The sequence below is a fragment of the Atractosteus spatula genome, chromosome 6 (assembly GCF_055471065.1).
Source record: "Atractosteus spatula isolate fAtrSpa1 chromosome 6, fAtrSpa1.hap1, whole genome shotgun sequence".
In the NCBI taxonomy this organism is placed as follows: domain Eukaryota; kingdom Metazoa; phylum Chordata; class Actinopteri; order Semionotiformes; family Lepisosteidae; genus Atractosteus; species Atractosteus spatula.
In genome coordinates this window covers 15690442-15711969 of record NC_142711.1, presented here as the reverse complement: position 1 = coordinate 15711969, position 21528 = coordinate 15690442, and the positions used below count along the sequence as shown (strand labels likewise).

At 54.1% G+C, this 21528-nt stretch overlaps 1 protein-coding gene across 7 annotated transcripts; it reads right to left on the bottom strand.

Annotated features, from left to right (window-relative positions):
- Positions 1–1685: 1685 nt before the first annotated feature.
- On the bottom strand, positions 1686–20913 carry osbp (oxysterol binding protein). 7 transcript variants are annotated; one of them, XM_088919479.1, is made up of 16 exons: positions 20661–20912; positions 19076–19357; positions 16015–16223; positions 15223–15476; positions 14623–14821; positions 13569–13686; positions 13258–13312; positions 11628–11795; positions 10441–10686; positions 7208–7328; positions 6902–7005; positions 6291–6386; positions 5715–5899; positions 5272–5492; positions 2748–2786; positions 1686–2481 (listed from the first exon to the last, which is right to left on the bottom strand). In XM_088919479.1, the coding sequence occupies exons 2-16, from the start codon at positions 19207–19209 to the stop codon at positions 2339–2341; spliced, it is 2292 nt and encodes a 763-aa protein (XP_088775605.1). In that variant the 5' UTR covers positions 19210–19357; positions 20661–20912; the 3' UTR covers positions 1686–2338. The 7 variants fall into 7 exon arrangements, with proteins under 7 accessions (XP_088775605.1, XP_088775603.1, XP_088775604.1 ...); XM_088919477.1 differs by having other exon boundaries at positions 11595–11795; positions 20661–20908; XM_088919478.1 differs by having other exon boundaries at positions 11595–11795; positions 19076–19352; positions 20661–20875.
- Positions 20914–21528: the final 615 nt, after the last annotated feature.

The window sequence follows — 21528 nt, the reverse complement described above, 5'->3', positions numbered from 1 at the left end:
TGTGTGTGTATACAGTATGTCATTGTTGGAGACCCGTCTGTCTGCAGGTTGTCATTCCAACTCGATTCGCAACGAGCTAAATCGTCTTGTCATCAGTTTAATTGGACCAGTTCAAAAGCTTCCCTCAGCTTATAAGGTGCTGCTGCTTTAAAGAGACCAGGAAAAGATCAACAGAGACCAAGACTGGATGCCCTGCAGATACACTATCCCAGATTGTGGGAGTTAGAAAGGGGCCCAGATGTAACTCCTGTCCTCCAAGGCCTGTTTTAGGATCTGACCATAACGGTTTAGTAGTGTACTGCGTGCCCCACTGGACTTGCTAATGTGCAACACCAGTAATTGTGAGCAAAACACACCCCAGCAATCACCTCTTTCAAAGTGAGTGAAGCCTCTGTCTGGCGGCCATAATTATAGGCACATCACCTAAACATAATCACAACGTGATGCTCTTTAATTAACGAGCCACCTCTACGTGGAAGCCATTGCTTTCAATATTTTTGGCACCCCCTCATTGACGTGTGTATACAGTGTGTCAACGAGAGGCTGGATTCTAGGCGTGTCTATACAGCGTGTCCAATAAGAGCCTGTACACCGCAGGTGTGTATAGTGCTGCTTGGAAATACTGTATGTGAACCCTTCATCTTTTATGTCTTAAAAGACTAAAAGATGTTTTAAGTCAATGAACAGTGACACATCCGATAGCAAGCAATGACAACAACCAAACATTTTCTATTGTTACTTATCAGTCTCTCATATCTGCTTTGAGGAGCTTTTCTTCCTCCCGAAACAGCTTCAACTGCTCCAGATTCGTCGTCAGATTTTATTTTGCATGAACAGTCCGCATCAGGTCCTGGCACAACATTTCAATCGAGTCGAGTTCCGGACTCTGCCATCCCAAAGCACAAGATATCTTCCTCTTAATCCATTTTTTGAGGGTTATTTGCAGCATGTTTAGGGTCATTGATGTGGTAGAAGACCCCTTTTTGGCTCAATTTGAACTCACAAACGTCAGGTCTTCCCTGAATATTTTGGTATGACTCAGAATTCATAGTTCCTTCAATGATGGCGAGTCCTCCAGGTCCGTGGGCAGAAGATCTGGCTCAAACCAGCAGACTTGACAGTGGGGATAATGTGGTTTTGGTAGCAGGCAGTTAGTTTTTTGACAAATGTGGCAAATTTTATGTTGTGGCCAAAAGGATGAGTTTCTTTTTAACGGCTCTTTGACTGTTTAACTTTGTACCCAATTATTGTAGCACCTGCTCATACTTGCCTCATTGACAGAGCTAATGAACCTTGTGGGTGCTTTTTACTTTTGTACATGCACTAGTTTTTAGTTTTTCTTTCCATGGTATGCATCAAATCTTCTAAAAATACATCGAATTTGTGAATATAAACCCTTTCTTTTAGAAAGAAATGACTACTTTTGATTAAATGAGGATTTCACAGTAAAAAATGTAACATGTCAAGAACTAGAATAGGGGTCCACAAATCTTCAAGCAGCACTGAAGTGTGTCCAATAAGAGTCTTTACTCCAGGTGTGTGTATACATTACATACAGAGTCTGCATGTACATAGCCCCTCTCCAATATCAGGCTGTATTGTGTACTGTGCTGATCTCTGCTATAACACACCACAGAGAGAGCCTGGCTGACTCCATACCCATCCCGCCACACACTAAACTGTTCTCGGTTCATTATGTTTTATTTGTTAATTATTTTTCCCAGAAGTTATAGATACAGTCAGGTTTGAGTAAATTTGACACACTCACACACAAACACACCCCCCTCCCTAAACACAACCACACAAAACTACACCCCCTACCCTCAGACAGCCATTAGTGAAACACAGTCAGCATTGAACCCCTGTCCTAATTAACTAAGCCCCCATCTCTGCTCTGCCCCTGTGCTACACCAGGAAGGGAGAGAGGGGTGTGTGTGCTGGGGGAGGGGCAGCTGACGAGAGGATCTGGGGTAGTTAGAAGACACTAGGTGTAGGTTGAGCTGCACCAGTGTAAGTAAAGGGATTGTTAGAGGTGAATGTGCAGTAGTTACACAGGAAAGTCTGTTTTAATACAGACAGAGGAAAAGGAACGTGTATTCAGATGTCTGGGGCAGTCAAGGGATGCCAGGGTATTAAAAAGGGGGCATTTATTTAAGGTGCTTATTTACCCAGACATTATTGAGTTAGAGCTGTGCATTTGGGTGGGGGGTAGTGAAAAGTGGGGTATTTGAGGTGGGTGTTCCTTCAGAATATGTTGAGACAGCCAACAGTCCTCTCTCTCCCTGGGGCAGTTAGAGAGGTGGTGGAGGGCAGATAAAAGGGGTATTTTGGGGTGTCTTCAAAAGATGTCAGGACAGCTTTCCCAGTTCTGTAGCGCCTTGGCCTCCCAGTAACCCCCCTTATAAATGTGGGTGGCATCATGGGTCACGGGGTCCTCGCAGCGATCAAACCACTGGGCCTTGTAGTTGTCCACGTGGGTGCCTGATCAAAAATGAAAATAAGATGTTTTTACACATTATTTTATATCTTAATACTTTTACTACTAAACTCCTGTTACCATTGTAACTGTGCTGTAACTACACCCTCTACAGCTGGTGTCCTCACCTATTGTTATTACTACCCCTGCTGTAAAGATGACAACACATCACTGCTGCTATAGCTGGGGCTGTGACTGGACACTGCAGCACAGCACTACTACACCAAGAGAGGGAGAGGGAGAGGGAGAGGGAGAGGGAGGGAGTACTTGCTTTTCACTGGTGCTCCAATGGGGCCCTCAGCTGGGTTGGCTGTAGGGAGGAAAGGCAGAGGATAAAACACACAGATGATGAATGACTGAGGGGGAAAGTGAATAAAACAAGAAAATCATGGCGTTTTTTCTAGGGGGGGGTTGGTTCTATGATGGTCTAGAGCCTCCAGAAATCTCTAGTGAGGGTCAGGTGTCAGTTCAGCAGTCAGCACTACACTAAGGCAATGCGTGCACAGAGAGAGTGTACTTGCTTCTGCCTGGCACGTCTCCAGCCCCCTCCTGCAGCTCGGCTGGGCGGACTGGCACAAGGATGAGAAGGAAGAGTAAACTGATGGGTGCTCCATACTCCTCGCAAAGCCCCAGCACCAGCTGCTACCGCAACCGCACACGGGGGAGAAGCAGCTACAACTACACCTGATCTGCCCCCTTTGCACGACAAGCACGGGTAAGAGCCAGCAGCCGCAGTACATCGCAGGACGGAGGACAGATCCATTTCTCCGGAGTGACGAGCTGGAGCTCCTTTTCACTCCCATGGGTCCTGCAGATGTATATGCATCCTGGAGTGGCGAAACCATCCTGGCCCCACTGCACTCAATTTCAGCCATCAGGGTGGTATTTAGTACCAGTTTTAAACTGCTGAAGTCAATTCTGGTGATAAAGTGGTGTAACTTCTGAAGGCGAGCAAAAAAGCTGGACCTGCAAACTGATCAGAAGTAGAGCAAATCGTTCCCTCATCAGTTGTGAGAGAAAAGCAGACGAGCAAAGTCCTTTTCTACAAGCAATCTTCTCTACCCTGCGACATCCAGGATGAGCCTCGAAGTAAGCAGTGAGTCCAATGTTCAATGAGCACCAATATTCCCACTGTCCCCTGAGCCGACTGCAGCGGGTCACAGACATTCACCCCACAGTGGGACCGTCCTGAGCCGACTGCAGCGGGACTGTCCTGAGCTGACTGCAGCGGGACCGTCCTGAGCCGACTGCAGCGGGTCACAGACATCGGGACCAAATGATTGAGGGAATTTCCATAAGTCAAACACACCCTTGCTGATAAATCTTTAAAGCTATTCTTTCGGGATTCTGAAATTCTTTCCCAAACTGGGCCAACCCAAGGACAACAGTGCTGCGCTAGAAGCAGAGAGGAAGGACAGGCAGGGACAGAGAGATACAGTGTACTTGCTTTTGACAGGCTCTCCCAGGGCGCCCTCCACTGGCTCAACTGGGCAAAGCGACAGAAGACAGAAATGACTGAACCAAGAAGCAAAACCGATGATACAATGGAGGACTGGGCTAGGGAGATCAGTTTCTACAGCTATCACACCCAGCCCTGAGTACGAACTCCACACTGCTGAGGGAGGAGGACTACTCCAGGATACACTAGGGGAGACAGTGAAGGATGAGAGGATCAGAGGACAGGGACAGAGAGAGGAGACACAGTGAAGGATGAGAGGATCAGAGGACAGGGACAGAGAGAGGAGACACAGTGAAGGATGAGAGGATCAGAGGACAGGGACAGAGAGAGGAGACACAGTGAAGGATGAGAGGATCAGAGGACAGGGACAGAGAGAGGAGACACAGTGAAGGATGAGAGGATCAGAGGACAGGGACAGAGAGAGGAGACACAGTGAAGGATGAGAGGATCAGAGGACAGGGACAGAGAGAAGAGACACAGTGAAGGATGAGAGGATCAGAGGACAGGGACAGAGAGAGGAGACACAGTGAAGGATGAGAGGATCAGAGGGCAGGGAAAGAGAGAGGAGAGACAGTGAAGGATGAGAGGATCAGTGGACAGGGACAGAGAGAGGAGACACAGTGAAGGATGAGAGGATCAGAGGACAGGGACAGAGAGAGGAGAGACAGTGAAGGATGAGAGGATCAGTGGACAGGGACAGAGAGAGGAGACACAGTGAAGAATGAGAGGATCAGAGGGCAGGGACAGACTGAGGGAGACAGGAGGAGAGACGGGACAGGGCAACTAGGCCCAGGAAGGGAAGCAGAGAGAAAGGGTACTTGCTTCTCAGTGTCGACTCAGTGGTGTCCACAGGGACGGCTTGAAGGAGACAAGATGAGCCAACATGGTGACATGAGAACAGACAGACCCAAGAACCAAGAACCAGCCTGAGGCTCGAACAGATCCACAGTGAAGACAGGCTCCCTCCCTCTAATGTGTTTACCTCTATACAGCATCAAGCTCATCTAGTTTCATCCTTCTCTCCCAGTGCAGTGTTAATGTACTGGAGTGTCCAGTCAGTGTGTCTGTACTGTATTAACCCCTCTCTCTCAGTGCAGTGTTAATGTACTGTAGTGTCCAGTCAGTGTGTCTGTACTGTATTAACCCCTCTCTCTCAGTGCAGTGTTAATGTACTGGAGTGTCCAGTCAGTGTGTCTGGACTGTATTAACCCCTCTCTCTCAGTGCAGTGTTAATGTACTGGAGTGTCCAGTCAGTGTGTCTGTACTGTATTAACCCCTCTCTCTCAGTGCAGTGTTAATGTACTATAGTGTCCAGTCAGTGTGTTGTTATTCTCACCCTCCTCTGTGGTCTTCACTGCCTCGCTCTCCCTCTTCCTCCGCACGCTCCTCTGTTTCTCCTCCAGTCTCTGCTTCTCCGCGTTCGCCTCGTCCCAGCGCCCGTGCTCCATGAGCCGCTGGTCCGGCCGCAGGCGGCTGTCCGTAGGGGCCACGCCTTCCTCCAGCTCGTTCAGGGTCAGGGCCAGCTCCGAGAAGTAGTACATGTTCTCTGCCCCCTCCCTGAGAGGGAGAGAGAGGGTCAGGGGTCAGACACCTCCTCTGAGCACCTGCCACTTTCCGTCCATCTATATCCCTACTGACACTGGCTCACTGAGGCAGAGACTGCAAGACAGAGAGACTACAGCTCTTTGAACTGAACTGACCTGACCTGACCGAGAGGGAGACGGGGAGTGAGTGAGAAAACATTGACAGAGCAGCAGAGAGACACAGAGCCCAACTCACGGCAGGGGGTGTCTCCTCCACAGCTCCCTGGCTCTCAGGGTCTGGTACACAGTCTTGTGCTTGCCCTCTGTGCCATTCTCCCCCCGGCTGCTCTGCATCACCCGGGAGAACTCCATCTTCTCATCCCACGTGCCCGACAGGATGAAATGAGCCTTCCCACTAGAGTCTGTCACCACCCCCGTCACCTGCGAACAGAGGGAGAGAGGAAGCACTGATTCAGTACCGGACAGGGTGGCTCTCTTCCCTATGGAACAGGCTGAGGTCCCTCACACTGCCGGTCTGACTTGGTCACCCAGGTTTGGCGAGTATAATGGCTGACTGAGGCATCTGGGGGCTTAAGTGACACATGACATAACTCCCGTCCTCACTAAACCGCACTGGCTGCCAGTGAGGTTCAGAGTGGAGATAAACATTCTGCTTATGTATTTATGAGAGGTTAGGGTAGTGAAAGAGAGGGAGGAGGTATTTATGAGAAGGTAGGGTAGTAAGAGAGAGGGAGGGGGTATAAATGTGACAGGAGGGAAAGAGAGTAGGTGGAGACAAAGACCTCCGAGTCAGGTGGACTATGGCTCTCACCTTGCGCGCCACATCACGGGAGAAGTAACTGTAGGGAGCAAACTTGAGGTGACAGCGATCTCCAGTCTTGTGGTTGATGACATCAATTTCTCCAGACTGAGGAAGGGGGGGGGGGGAGAGACAGGTAAGTACAGACAAGTACACAAAACCCGAGATACATCCATCAGATCAGGATCACTACCATGCCTGCGCAGTGCTATCGGGCACTTTCTGCAGGATTTCCCAGTGAGTCTGTACTGAGAAACAGCACCACATCCATTAGTTGACATAATCTCACCTGCGATAACATAATAATGATAACGTACAGTATCAACAATTATAGTAATATCAGCCAGCTGCTTAACTAATCTCACTCATTACAGTACTGTCCAGAAAACTGCTTAACTAGTCTCACTAATTACAGTACCATCAGTGTTAACTGCTTAACTAGTCTCACTGACTGCAGTACTGTCTGAGCAAACTGCTTAACTAGCCTCATCAATTACAGTACCCTCAGTGTCTACTGAAGTGTCATCCTACTGCTTAACTAGTCTCACCAATTACGCTCCTGTCCAAGCAAACTGCTTCATCAGCACGAGTCACGCTGGCTGGACTGCGGGTCTCTCTCTCACCTGGTCTATCCACAGCTTGCCCACTATGATGTTGTGGACGGTGGTCGTCACTTTCTTCCATGTGTAGTGATTCAGGCTCTTAGCAAAAATGCAGTGGGTTGTCCCTGAGAGAGAGAGAAAGGACTGTATTGCACATGACAGACACAGAGAGAGGACTGCATTGTTTAGTGACAAGTTAGCTGCACTGTACTGAAGACGATGTGTATGAGGCAGATGTCGAGACAGACAGGCGCAGCGAACAGGAGGAGATGCAGAGGCAGAGAGAGACAGATGTGATAGTTTACCACAGCTGCCCTGCTGACTCACCCAGTGGCATGATGGAGAGGTATTTGCCCCGAAACTTGCTGGCCAGAGCGATTTCCTGCCGGAGAGTCCAGCCCCTCACAGACTCCACATGGTGCGCCGCAGCAGGGGGGTGATGGCTGACCTGAGAGGGAGACAGGACAGAGTGGGCGTGTGGCACCACCTAGTGGCACAGCTGTAGGATGGCATCTCGATTCTCCTGCCTCCATTTGACTGCCCTGAAGGCGCCCCATTCACAGAGACTACAGCAGTATTCCCAAAGCCATGCCACTATACGGAAAGAACACTGGGCGTTCGGGGTTTGATTCTGGGCTGCTGGGCCTGATCCGTTGGACTAGTGACACACGACCCAGACGACAAGTGGAAACAGGAGTATTACTTTCCAGAGAGGCTGTTGTTGGGCTATGAAATCCCAGGTTTGAGCCTGCTCGGGTGAGGCTCAATGGGTGAGGGCCAGGATTGTCCAAGCATGAGCGCAGGTTCAGTCAGGGGGAGAGATTAGTGAAGCTGCCTGCCTGTGGAGCGGGGCTCCGTCAGCTCTCAGTGCTGCCTGCCTGTGGAGCGGGGCTCCGTCAGCTCTCAGTGCTGCCTGCCTGTGGAGCGGGGCTCCGTCAGCTCTCAGTGCTGCCTGCCTGTGGAGCGGGGCTCCGTCAGCTCTCAGTGCTGCCTGCCTGTGGAGCGGGGCTCCGTCAGCTCTCAGTGCTGCCTGCCTGTGGAGCGGGGCTCCGTCAGCTCTCAGTGCTGCCTGCCTGTGGAGCGGGGCTGTCAGCTCTCAGTGCTGCCTGCCTGTGGAGCGGGGCTCCGTCAGCTCTCAGTGCTGCCTGCCTGTGGAGCGGGGCTCCGTCAGCTCTCAGTGCTGCCTGTCTGTGGAGCGGGGCTCCGTCAGCTCTCAGTGCTGCCTGCCTGTGGAGCGGGGCTGTCAGCTCTCAGTGCTGCCTGCCTGTGGAGCGGGGCTCCGTCAGCTCTCAGTGCTGCCTGCCTGTGGAGCGGGGCTCCGTCAGCTCTCAGTGCTGCCTGCCTGTGGAGCGGGGCCGTCAGCTCTCAGTGCTGCCTGCCTGTGGAGCGGGGCCGTCAGCTCTCAGTGCTGCCTGCCTGTGGAGCGGGGCCGTCAGCTCTCAGTGCTGCCTGCCTGTGGAGCGGGGCTCCGTCAGCTCTCAGTGCTGCCTGCCTGTGGAGCGGGGCTGTCAGCTCTCAGTGCTGCCTGCCTGTGGAGCGGGGCTGTCAGCTCTCAGTGCTGCCTGCCTGTGGAGCGGGGCTGTCAGCTCTCAGTGCTGCCTGCCTGTGGAGCGGGGCTCCGTCAGCTCTCAGTGCTGCCTGCCTGTGGAGCGGGGCTCCGTCAGCTCTCAGTGCTGCCTGCCTGTGGAGCGGGGCTGTCAGCTCTCAGTGCTGCCTGCCTGTGGAGCGGGGCTGTCAGCTCTCAGTGCTGCCTGCCTGTGGAGCGGGGCTGTCAGCTCTCAGTGCTGCCTGCCTGTGGAGCGGGGCTGTCAGCTCTCAGTGCTGCCTGCCTGTGGAGCGGGGCTCCGTCAGCTCTCAGTGCTGCCTGCCTGTGGAGCGGGGCTGTCAGCTCTCAGTGCTGCCTGTCTGTGGAGCGGGGCTGTCAGCTCTCAGTGCTGCCTGCCTGTGGAGCGGGGCTGTCAGCTCTCAGTGCTGCCTGCCTGTGGAGCGGGGCTGTCAGCTCTCAGTGCTGCCTGCCTGTGGAGCGGGGCTGTCAGCTCTCAGTGCTGCCTGCCTGTGGAGCGGGGCTGTCAGCTCTCAGTGCTGCCTGCCTGTGGAGCGGGGCTGTCAGCTCTCAGTGCTGCCTGCCTGTGGAGCGGGGCTGTCTGCTCTCAGTGCTGCCTGCCTGTGGAGCGGGGCTGTCAGCTCTCAGTGCTGCCTGCCTGTGGAGCGGGGCTGTCAGCTCTCAGTGCTGCCTGCCTGTGGAGCGGGGCTGTCAGCTCTCAGTGCTGCCTGCCTGTGGAGCGGGGCTGTCAGCTCTCAGTGCTGCCTGCCTGTGGAGCGGGGCTGTCAGCTCTCAGTGCTGCCTGCCTGTGGAGCGGGGCTGTCAGCTCTCAGTGCTGCCTGCCTGTGGAGCGGGGTTGTCAGCTCTCAGTGCTGCCTGCCTGTGGAGCGGGGCTGTCAGCTCTCAGTGCTGCCTGCCTGTGGAGCGGGGCTGTCAGCTCTCAGTGCTGCCTGCCTGTGGAGCGGGGCTGTCAGCTCTCAGTGCTGCCTGCCTGTGGAGCGGGGCTCCGTCAGCTCTCAGTGCTGCCTGCCTGTGGAGCGGGGCTGTCAGCTCTCAGTGCTGCCTGCCTGTGGAGCGGGGCTGTCAGCTCTCAGTGCTGCCTGCCTGTGGAGCGGGGCTGTCAGCTCTCAGTGCTGCCTGCCTGTGGAGCGGGGCTCCGTCAGCTCTCAGTGCTGCCTGCCTGTGGAGCGGGGCTGTCTGCTCTCAGTGCTGCCTGCCTGTGGAGCGGGGCTGTCAGCTCTCAGTGCTGCCTGCCTGTGGAGCGGGGCTGTCAGCTCTCAGTGCTGCCTGCCTGTGGAGCGGGGCTGTCAGCTCTCAGTGCTGCCTGCCTGTGGAGCGGGGCTCCGTCAGCTCTCAGTGCTGCCTGCCTGTGGAGCGGGGCTCCGTCAGCTCTCAGTGCTGCCTGCCTGTGGAGCGGGGCTGTCAGCTCTCAGTGCTGCCTGCCTGTGGAGCGGGGCTGTCTGCTCTCAGTGCTGCCTGCCTGTGGAGCGGGGCTGTCTGCTCTCAGTGCTGCCTGCCTGTGGAGCGGGGCTGTCAGCTCTCAGTGCTGCCTGTCTGTGGAGCGGGGCTGTCAGCTCTCAGTGCTGCCTGCCTGTGGAGCGGGGCTGTCAGCTCTCAGTGCTGCCTGCCTGTGGAGCGGGGCTGTCAGCTCTCAGTGCTGCCTGCCTGTGGAGCGGGGCTGTCAGCTCTCAGTGCTGCCTGCCTGTGGAGCGGGGCTCCGTCAGCTCTCAGTGCTGCCTGCCTGTGGAGCGGGGCTCCGTCAGCTCTCAGTGCTGCCTGCCTGTGGAGCGGGGCTGTCAGCTCTCAGTGCTGCCTGCCTGTGGAGCGGGGCTGTCAGCTCTCAGTGCTGCCTGCCTGTGGAGCGGGGCTGTCAGCTCTCAGTGCTGCCTGCCTGTGGAGCGGGGCTCCGTCAGCTCTCAGTGCTGCCTGCCTGTGGAGCGGGGCTCCGTCAGCTCTCAGTGCCGCGGCCCACCTGCTTGTCTGCACACAGTCTGTTCTGCACACCAGTACTGCTCACCTGCTCACACAGAGACCTGTAGCCGCTCTCGTCCAGCCGGTCCAGCTCGAAGGTCTCTCCCAGCAGGGGGTTGAAGGGCTTGCCGATGCGGTGCACTGTGGTGGAGTAGGAGGAGACAGTGAAAGCGGCCACATAGCAGAGCTGCTCCAGGGAGCTCTCGCACTTGGCCGCCCGGTCCAGCAGCTCGGAGTACTCCAGGTCCTCCGTCAGCCGCTGCAGCATCGACAGGGGCTCGTTGAAGTTCACCTGGGAGGAGACGCGGGTTCGAGAGAGAAAGATCAGCCAAGACTGGCCACATCTGAGAAGGAGCCATTACTCTGTTCTGAGAAAGACTAATCCCTGCTAAGAATGTTGTATACCGATGGGGATCCTGGACAGACAGATAGAGAGTCCTACAGACAGGGGGAACTAGGACAGAGAGAGAGTCCTACAGACAGGAGGATCTTGGACAGAGAGAGAGTCTTACAGACAGGGGGAACTTGGACAGAGAGAGAGTCTTACAGACAGGAGGAACTTGGACAGAGAGAGAGTCTTACAGACAGGGGGAACTTGGACAGAGAGAGAGTCTTACAGACAGGGGGAACTTGGACAGAGAGAGAGTCTTACAGACAGGGGGATCTTGGGACAGAGAGAGAGTCTTACAGACAGGGGGATCCTGGACAGACAGAGACAGAGTCTTACAGACAGGGGGATCCTGGACAGACAGAGAGAGAGTCTTACAGACAGGGGGATCCTGGACAGACAGAGACAGAGTCTTACAGACAGGGGGATCTTGGACAGACAGAGAGAGAGTCTTACAGACAGGGGGATCTTGGACAGACAGAGAGAGAGTCTTACAGACGGGGATCTTGGACAGAGAGAGAGTCTCATAGACAGGGGGATCTTGGACAGAGAGAGAGTCTCACAGACAGGGGGATCTTGGACAGAGAGAGAGTCTCACAGACAGGGGGATCTTGGACAGAGATAGAGTCTCACAGACAGGGGGATTTTGGACAGCGAGAGAGAGTCTTACAGACAGGGGGATCTTGGACACAGAGAGAGTCTTACAGACAGGGGGAACTTGGACAGAGAGAGAGTCTTACAGACAGGGGGATCTTGGACAGAGAGAGAGTCTTACAGACAGGGGGATCTTGGACAGAGAGAGGGAGCCGAACAGGCATGGGGATCTTGCACAGAGAGAGTCTTACAGGCATGGGGATCTTGGACAGTTCCTTTCCTATGCAGTTCTTCATTATGCTCCAGAGGTTCAAGCTGTAGTTCGGCTTGTCTGGGATGCGACTCCGCCTCTTCTTCTTAGGCACCACCTCCTTCGATGATGCTACCTCGTGATTGGATGTGGACTGTGACTCATCAAGCTGATGGGAACCAATACGTACAGAGACATGTAAGTGTGTGTGTGTGGTGCGCACACTGAAAACACACACCGGGACCTTGGACCTATACTTAGAGCAGGGAAGATTCAGAAATAGGCATCCCCACTGGCTGGGGGTTTTTGGATATTCTTAAAATTTACCCTTTTAGATAGATACCCTTGTTTACTACTTGTGAAGATCACTGATCCTACACACCCGAGGTAAGGCAAATTATCTCTAACATTAAAATGCATCACATTTATGCTGATGGGAGCTCCAGTAGTTTAGATAAGAGCAAAGCACCATCATAAGTCATGTACTTCCAGCCTGTTGGCTACAGCCCTGGATCTCAATGGGTTTCAGCGGAGTCAATACACAGGCCAGCTCCTATACATTATAAAGAGCCACAGCCACACTCACTGCACATGCTCTGTATATACTGTACAAACTCTACACACTGCGCACAGTCTGGACAGGCGTGCACACATACACACACACTGCGCACAGTCTGGACAGGCGTGCACACATACACACACACTGCGCACAGTCTGGACAGGCATGTGTCCACACACACTGCGCACAGTATGGACAGGCATGTGTCCACACACACTGCGCACAGTATGGACAGGCGTGCACACATACACACACACTGCACACAGTCTGGACAGGCGTGCACACATACACACACACTGCACACAGTCTGGACAGGCATGTGTCCACACACACTGCGCACAGTATGGACAGGCGTGCACACATACACACACACTGCGCACAGTCTGGACAGGCTTGCACTCATACACACACACTGCACACAGTCTGGGCAGGAGTGCACACATACACACACACTGCGCACAGTCTGGACAGGCGTGCACACATACACACACACTGCACACAGTCTGGACAGGCGTGCACACATACACACACACTGCGCACAGTCTGGACAGGCATGTGTCCACACACACTGCGCACAGTATGGACAGGCATGTGTCCACACACTGCGCACAGTATGGACAGGCGTGCACACATACACACACACTGCACACAGTCTGGACAGGCGTGCACACATACACACACACTGCGCACAGTCTGGACAGGCATGTGTCCACACACACTGCGCACAGTATGGACAGGCGTGCACACATACACACACACTGCGCACAGTCTGGACAGGCTTGCACTCATACACACACACTGCACACAGTCTGGGCAGGAGTGCACACATACACACACACTGCGCACAGTCTGGACAGGCGTGCACACATACACACACACTGCACACAGTCTGGACAGGCGTGCACACATACACACACACTCCGCACAGTCTGGACAGGCGTGCACACATACACACACACTGCGCACAGTATGGACAGGCGTGCACACATACACACACACTGCACACAGTCTGGGCAGGAGTGCACACACACACTGCGCACAGTCTGGATACGTCATGCATAGGCAGACTTACATGATCATCCAACCCAATCTCACTGCTGATCCCACTGACGTTACTGCCAGACCTCCTGTGTACAGAGAGAGGAGAAGAGTTAAGCGAGCACAGTCCTGCACTCCCCTACAGTAACACAGCTATGTCTCCTAGAGAACACAGCTGGATGAGTCAGGACAGGAGGCACTTCTTTACGTCATGGGCGGTGGGAGCGTGGAACAAGCTATCCAGCCATGCTGCTGTAGTTGATACCCTGGATCCTTTCAAGAAACAGCCAGATGAGATCCAGAGAACAATTAACTATTTGTGACCTGTCTTATCCCTGCTCTCACTTGTGGTATTTTGGGTCCGCTGGGACGGTGATGAACTCAGGGGCGTCCTCCATGGCATCAAAGAACTCGTTTTCCTCATCCTCGTCGCTCAGATCTCCTTTTCCTGGGACGATGCCTTCTGAGGGGGAGAGAGAGAGGGAGAAGAGTCACGATGATTCCATCTACCTCACAGGTATCTCTCCAAATCAGGCCTTCAGTCTCCTGGCAGGCACCAACCAGGACAACTCAGGGGGCCTCGCAAATAGCCACAGCACAAGGACCCAGACACACAGGCAGGCGTGAGGCACAGGGGCAACGGGAGATGCGACACATGAAGGATTGTGGGAACAACTAAACTGACTCCTCGGGATACTTCAAGACAGAGGAGGAGGGAACTCAGTTGAACTGGCAGCCCAGTATGTGATCTCCTGTCACAGCCTGAGGAACAGTGAGTCTGTCTCCCGATAATGCTCCATCCGCCTACAGTATATGTAAATATTTTATGATATGTCTCTGTTGTAAATATCTGTAATGTGTCTGTAGATTTTGTTTTACTTTAATTTTCTGTTTTGTTTCATGTGAATTTTTATTTGCTTTGGCAACACTGACTGTACCCATCGGTCATGCTAATAAAGCACCTTGAATTGAACTGAATTGACTAACTAGGCTACTAAGGACCAGGCCAGAGTGATGGGCTCCTCTCTCTAGCCCTCCATGTGTTCAACAGTGAAACTCGAAACATAAGGCACAAGTGGAGTCAGTAGGGAAGGGAATTTCTCGCTGAGGCCAGGACACACTTCATTATGCCAAGGGTCAGATGAGTGTGGAAAAAGAGGGGGCCGTTCAGCCAAACCAACTCGTACAAGTAGAAGCTGATTAATACAAGGATCCCATCCAGTCTCGACCCCACTTCTCCACACTACCCAAGTTACGTCAAAGACATAACCCCTGACTGACACCTAATCCCACAGTGACTGTCCCCCCCAAACATTAGTCAGTGTTCTGGCTGGGGGGACAGTCACTTTGGGGTTAGGGGTCGGTCAGTCTGGGTTTAGGGTTAGTCCGGGGGTCTCACCCTTGCTGCTCCCAGCTGGGCCAGCGGAGCTGGCCGGCAGGACGGTGGCACCTCTGAAGGCTCTCTCCAGGTTGTTGTGCTGTTTGGCCAACTGCTCCAGCGTCTCCTCCAGCCTGACCCGCTGGTCCCGCTCGTACTGCAGGGCCTTCTGCCAGCGCTTACTGTGGGTCTGCGCCAGGGACAGGAAGTCACGGCACGCCTGTGAGAGAGAGGGGTCAATACTGCACATGAACACTGCACTGAGAGAGGGGGGTTAATACAGTCCAGACACACTGACTGGACACTCCAGCACATTAACACTGCACTGAGAGAGAGGGGTTAATACAGTACAGACACACTGACTGGACACTCCAGTACATTAACACTGCACTGAGAGAGAGGGGTTAATACAGTACAGACACACTGACTGGACACTCAAGTACATTAACACTGCACTGAGAGAGAGGGGTTAATACAGTCCAGACACACTGACTGGACACTCCAGTACATTAACACTGCACTGAGAGGGGGGTTAATACAGTCCAGACACACTGACTGGACACTCCAGTACATTAACACTGCACTGAGAGAGAGGCGTTAATACAGTGTAGCCTCACTCACGTTGATCATGGCGTTGGAGGTGATCCTGAACAGCGTCGCCCTCTCGTTGACCTGCCGGATCTTGTCCCCCGTGTCCGTGGAGACGCGCAGGGACTCCAGCTCGCTCAGGGAGCGCTGCAGGGCCGAGCCGTGCTTGGCGATCAGGTCGTTGCAGGTGCTCAGGTCCTCCACCTTGCTGCTCAGGGTGCGCAGGGTGGCCTGCACCTCCGAGCGGTCGCCCTGGGCAGGAGAGGGGTCCTCATCGGCCGAGTCGTCTAGGAGAGAGCCCACAGAGAGCATGAGTCCCTGCCCAGAGCACCTACACTGCACAGGACACGGTATCGGACACTACCTGTCTCTCTGTCCCGTCTCTCTCTGCCGTCAGGCGGTCCCCGTCTCCCTCTGTGTCTCTCTTTGCTGTCAGACGGTCCCCGTCTCCCTCTGCGTCTCTCTCTGCCATCAGGCGGTCCCCGTCTCTCTGTGTGTCTCGCTGCTGTCAGACAGTCCCCGTCTCTCTCTGTGTCTCTCTTTGCTGTCAGGCGGTCCCCGTCTCTCTCTGTGTCTCTCTTTGCTGTCAGGCGGTCCCCGTCTCTCTCTGTGTCTCTCTTTGCTGTCAGGCGGTCCCCGTCTCTCTCTGTGTCTCTCTTTGCTGTCAGGCGGTCCCCGTCTCTCTCTGTCTCTCTCTTTGCTGTCAGGCGGTCCCCGTCTCTCTCTGCATCTCTCTTTGCTGTCAGACGGTCCCCGTCTCTCTCTGTGTCCCTCTGTGCTGTCAGACGGTCCCCGTCTCTCTGTGTCTGTGCCTTCAGACAGTACCTGACTCTGCCTGCATGCGCACAGCCTTGGCCTTGGCCAGCTCCAAGGCAGTGATCCAGCGCTGTCTCTCCACCTCCGAGCTGGCCTTCAGGTGGTAGGTCTGCGCCCCGCCGTTCGAGATGACAAAGTTACACGAGTCCTCCACAGAGATGTTGGCCGTTGCCAGGTTTATAGTGCCTCTACAGGTGTGTCCCATCTCTGCCTGGGTCCTGAGAGGGTAAAGACAAGACAAGCTTAGCATGGCCAACTGCAGGAATACAACCGAACAATGATGAAGCATGCCTACACCAGTGTGTGCACCTGTCCGATCTGGGCCATGACAGTGCATGTAGCCCGTGCGTGAGCATCTAGTGTGTGTGTGTGTGTGTGTGTGTGTGTGTGTGTGTCAGTCAGTGCACATGCGTCTAGCCCGTGTGTGTGTGTGTGTGTGTGTGTGTGTTAGTGCACATGCGTCTAGCCCGTGTGTGTGTGTGTGTGTGTCAGTGCACAAGCGTCTAGCCCATGTGTGTGTGTGTGTGTCAGTGCACATGCGTCTAGCCCGTGTGTGTGTGTGTGTCAGTGCACAAGCGTCTAGCCCATGTGTGTGTGTGTGTGTGTCAGTGCACATGCGTCTAGCCCGTGTGTGTGTGTGTGTGTGTGTGTGTGTGTGTGTCAGTGCACATGCGTCTAGCCCGTGTGTGTGTGTGTGTGTGTGTGTCAGTGCACATGCGTCTAGCCCGTGTGTGTGTGTGTGTGTGTCAGTGCACATGCGTCTAGCCCGTGTGTGTGTGTGTGTGTGTGTGTGTGTGTGTGTGTCAGTGCGCGAGTGTCTAGCCTGTGTGTGTGTGTGTCAGTGCGCGAGTGCCTAGCCTGTTTGTGTGTCAGTGCGCGAGTGTCTGTGACTGTCAGTGTTTAACACTGTGACACTGTGCCCAACACTCCATTGTTAGCTTTGTGATTTAATTTGCTGTGTACAGCTGTTTATGAGCTGGATTACACAACTCCCTTCACCACAGAGATAAGAGCAACCCCTGTGTGGAGATAACAGGCAGCCTTATCACAAGAACCACAAGCACTCCCAGTGCTCACAGCTCTTAAACAAAACACACCCAGTAAACAGCTTAATGGGCACAGGGCAGTCTGGTGTGGCAGCATGTCTCTGTCCATGACAATCTGCTCCAGAACACGAGCAGCCCAGGGACCAAGAGCAGATGGGCAGCGCTGGAACTAGAGTATCGAGGGATTGGGGAAGAGTAGGGGAAACTGGGCGTCAGGGGTCACCATAACCAGCCAATTCTGGAGAGGGGTCAGGGGTCACAAAACACTATCTGACAATTCTGGAGAGGGACCAAGGGTCAAAAACCACAACAGACCAGTTCTACTGGGAACAGTAAAGTAGAGGACAACACGCAGAAAACACCTAAAGCAACACTCTTACATGCTTATACCCAAAGCCAGAAACTTGAGGAATGTTGTGCAAGAGGTCAGGGCTGCTGTATTGAGAGGCAGGAAGTGACACTGTGGCGCATGACGAGGAGAGGGTGACAGGGAAGACAGAATGAACGGAATGTCTTTCTTCTGGAAATACAGGCAGGACAGAGGTGGCAGTGAGGTGGAACTGTGATGAGACGGAACAGCGAAACGCAAACCAGAGGGAACATGGTCACGACGTGGAAGCACATTTAAAACCAAGGAAAGAAAGGGCTCTCCGCTCTCAAATTAACTAACACAAAGGGGGGTGGGAGTGTGGAACAAGTTCCCTAAATATGTTTCTGAAGCCAAAACACAGAGTTGACAAGCAAAGCAAAGAAGCATGGCTTCACATGTAAACCACCGTGCTGCACCTATGACAGTGTGAATCAACAGCAGGTCTCCCAGGAACATAAAGCCGGGTGTCATCAGAGTCCTCAGAATAGAAATGAAAGCCGATGTTGCACCTGTGAAGGATCGGACCCACTAGAACCAGACAGAACGGAAAGGAAATGGGCCGGGAACAGAACCGCCAGGCTGAGATCAGCTTTGTTCCTCCTCGAAAACTGTTGATTGGAACAAATCGCTGTCTACCGCTTAAGGAAGATCTTAGCCACAACAAAGCGGTTTCATTAACACCGATAGCTCTCTCTAACCCATACAGCAAGACAGGATCATCGGCAGGGGGGTGGTGCTGTTCACAGGCTTTTATAATGGAACAGGGAGCGTCTGTCTTTACCACAGCTCTCAATTCAATAAGGCTGGATGTGAGTCTATGGTGTCGGACTCCTGAAACAGATGGTGAACAGAACTGGAGGGTGATTAATAATTTAAAGTGTGACTTGGGGAGGGAACAATACACAATATCAGAACGTCACAAAGCCGCCTTCTCCCCTTGATAACTGTCAGAGGGCACGAACACTAGGCTATAAACTTGGCTGAAGTAATAATACTCATCCCCGTCAACACAACACGCGCAGTTTCCACTCTCTGATCTTCCCTGGGCCGGCTCTGACCACACCGCACAGCAACCTGATCCACTCCGGGTTTTCTCAGCAGCAGACACCATCCCACAGCCGGACTGACTGACTGACTGACTGGCTGGCTGGCTGACCCAGCCCTTGTGGCGACTGCCTTGGGCTCTGAGAATGAGCATGACTGACCAACTGACCCAGGGCCATGTTCAGCACAAACCCGCTAACTGACCAACTGACTGACTGACCCAGGGCCTCGCTCAGCTCAAACCCACTGACTGACCAACTGACCGACTAGCCCAGGGCCTCACTCAGCACAAACCCGCTGACTGACTGGCCCAAGGCCTCACTCAGCACAAACCCGCTGACTGACTAACCCAGGGCCTCGCTCAGCTCAAACCCACTGACTGGCCCTCTGACTGACTGGCCCAAGGCCTCACTCAGCACAAACCTGCTGACTGGCCCTCTGACTGACTGGCCCAAGGCCTCACTCAGCACAAACCTGCTGACTGGCCCTCTGACTGACTGGCCCAAGGCCTCACTCAGCACAAACCTGCTGACTGGCCCTCTGACTGACCGGCCCAAGGCCTCACTCAGCACAAACCCTGTGACCGACTGGCCTTCCGCATGAGGGTTACCTGTAGTAGGACAGGAGGCCGTTGCTCAGCACAAACCAGCGCCTCTGGTAGCCCTTGATGTAGTTGGTCCACTTGAAGAGCCAGCCCTTGTACGTGTCCCCAGGGGCAGGGCTCACCGCCTTGGGCTCCGACATGGTGCCGGGCTGGGGTGTAGGCGGGACGAGCCGGGTCCGGGGGCTCCTCTGTGGGGGTCCTGTCCCACTCAGCTGCTCGCAGGTCCCGAGACACTCGTCTGTGGCTGCAGAGCCCGGAGATCACCTCATCTCCTGCCCGGAGCCTGCACTGGGAGAGTCAGGAGAGAAAAGGGTCAAAGGCCACCCGTCCACGCACAAACACATACTCACGCCCCACGCACACTACACAAACACGCAAACACGTACAAGCCCCGCAGCGCAGCTACGTGGACACGTCAGGCTCCGGCCAGTTGGGCTCACCGCTCACACGTCTTCAGTTTTTAGCGTTAAAATCACCCCCTCCGCCTGACACACAAATTACAGTAAAAAAACCTGCAACCCTGCCTCTCTCGGCTCCGCGACACCTCTCCGATTTATTTTCCTGATTTGTGGTTGACATGCCAAAAGCGACAACAGTGAAAGATAAACACAAATCTTCGACTTCGGGAGCGTTTTTTCAAACGCTCGTCACCCGAGTATAGCTGACGGATATACCAGGCACCCGGGTCTCGTCTCGTCAGATCTCCTTGGCTGAATCTGGGGAGGCCTGAAGATCCTCGGTGCCAGCGTACCGTGACACACCGATCCCTGCGGTCCGGCCGCCGGCTTCGGTGCGGAGGCCGGACTCGCGACGGCGCTGCCCCGGATCAAATTACAAATAAGGTGTAGCCACGGTACGGTTTTAAATTCAACCACCATCATCACTTGCGAGAAGTCCAGCAATCCTCCCACCTCCAAGAAAAAAAAACACAGCTAGCAACTCTGCGCCTCTCAACACGAAAACAAGGCCCGTCCGCCTCCCCGTCTGGGGTGCGGAGCGCAGCCGGCATGGACACGTCACGACACGGCTCCGGCAGCGCCGGTACCGAAGAGCGGTCCTGGTCGACCTTTCAGTATCGCAGTGTCACTCACACCTTCACCACCCGACCTCTCTCGGGCCCGATTCAAAATATCCCATATCCGCCTCCAGGTGCCTTTAAGAAAGTGCACACACGTAAGCATATCTATGTACAGCGCACACCGACATTACCCACTTTCTTTCGTGTGCTGGGACTGTAGAGCAACGCCACACGGTCTTTCATGTCATTGCGGTCAAAACTGTTTTAATGGGGCTACAGGACTGATCGGGGGATTCAAGTGGTGTTTTTTAAACAGTGTTTATCCGCCTCCGCTGTTACAGACCCGCAAACAGCGTGCGTATGGGGCTGTGTTTCACCCTGAGGGGGTGAACGGGACGATTGAGGGGCGCCTCTTCCACCCCCTCCAGAAAACAGGTCGCCTGTCCACATCGCGGCATCACTGCCCCGGCCCCTAACAGCCTCGGCCGGACACCGAGGGGCTGCTGCTGTCAGTCTCCCGGCCGGGATCCTCTCCCTCACTTCTCCACTCTCCGTCACCTCGGCTGCTCTCACCCGTCTTTCCGAGCTCGCTCTCCTGTCTCGGGTGCAGGATCGGTTCCGACTCGGAGCAGGACGCACACACTCAGAAACGAAGGATCGAGTATCAAAAGTTGAGCTTCTCCCGTCGTGTGACCGAGCGGTGACGGTCCGCCTCCCCCTTGCCAGTCCCCCGTGCGCTCAGGAAGAGCGGTGCAACACCTCTACCGACGGCTCCTTCCTCCTGGGCCGAGTACGAGCCCAGACCGGCGGGCGTCCCTGTTTCTCGTCGGAAGACTTATCCTGCGACACTCGAAGCTTACAACGTGTCATATAAGCGCATAAAGATTGTATTCCTAGATCTTTGTCTTCTTTATCTGCCTCTCTGCCCCTCTGTTATTCAGTGTGCCTGTGTCCCTCTGTCAGTCTATGTGTCTCTGTAAATCTGTGATTCTGTCTCTGTCCCTCTTTTAGCCTGTGTGTCTCTGCCACTCTTCAGTCTTTCTGTGACTCTCAACCTCTGTCAGTCTCTCAGTTTCTCTGCCCCTGGGTCCCTGTCTGTCATTCTATATGTCAGATTCAAGTAAAGAGCTCTAACGCCATGTCCAATAAATTACAGTTACAAAGAAGCAACAACAGAAAGTGTACAACAGTAATACTACTATTGTGAGACAGGCTGATCACATACTGGGCTGCAGCTCTATTGAGTTTCCTCTCCCAGTAGGATCTGAAACTATTCTGGTCTGGCAGTTGTGGGGATTCTGGGATTGGATTTGTTATTTTAGGGAAGAATGTTTGTCTAATCCTAAAGTGCAGCAAAGAGTGCATCTCTGTAACTGCTTCTACCTCCTGGCAGTGGGAGCACAGCCTGTCCTCTCTGGACAGCCAGGCCTGGCTGTGGCCA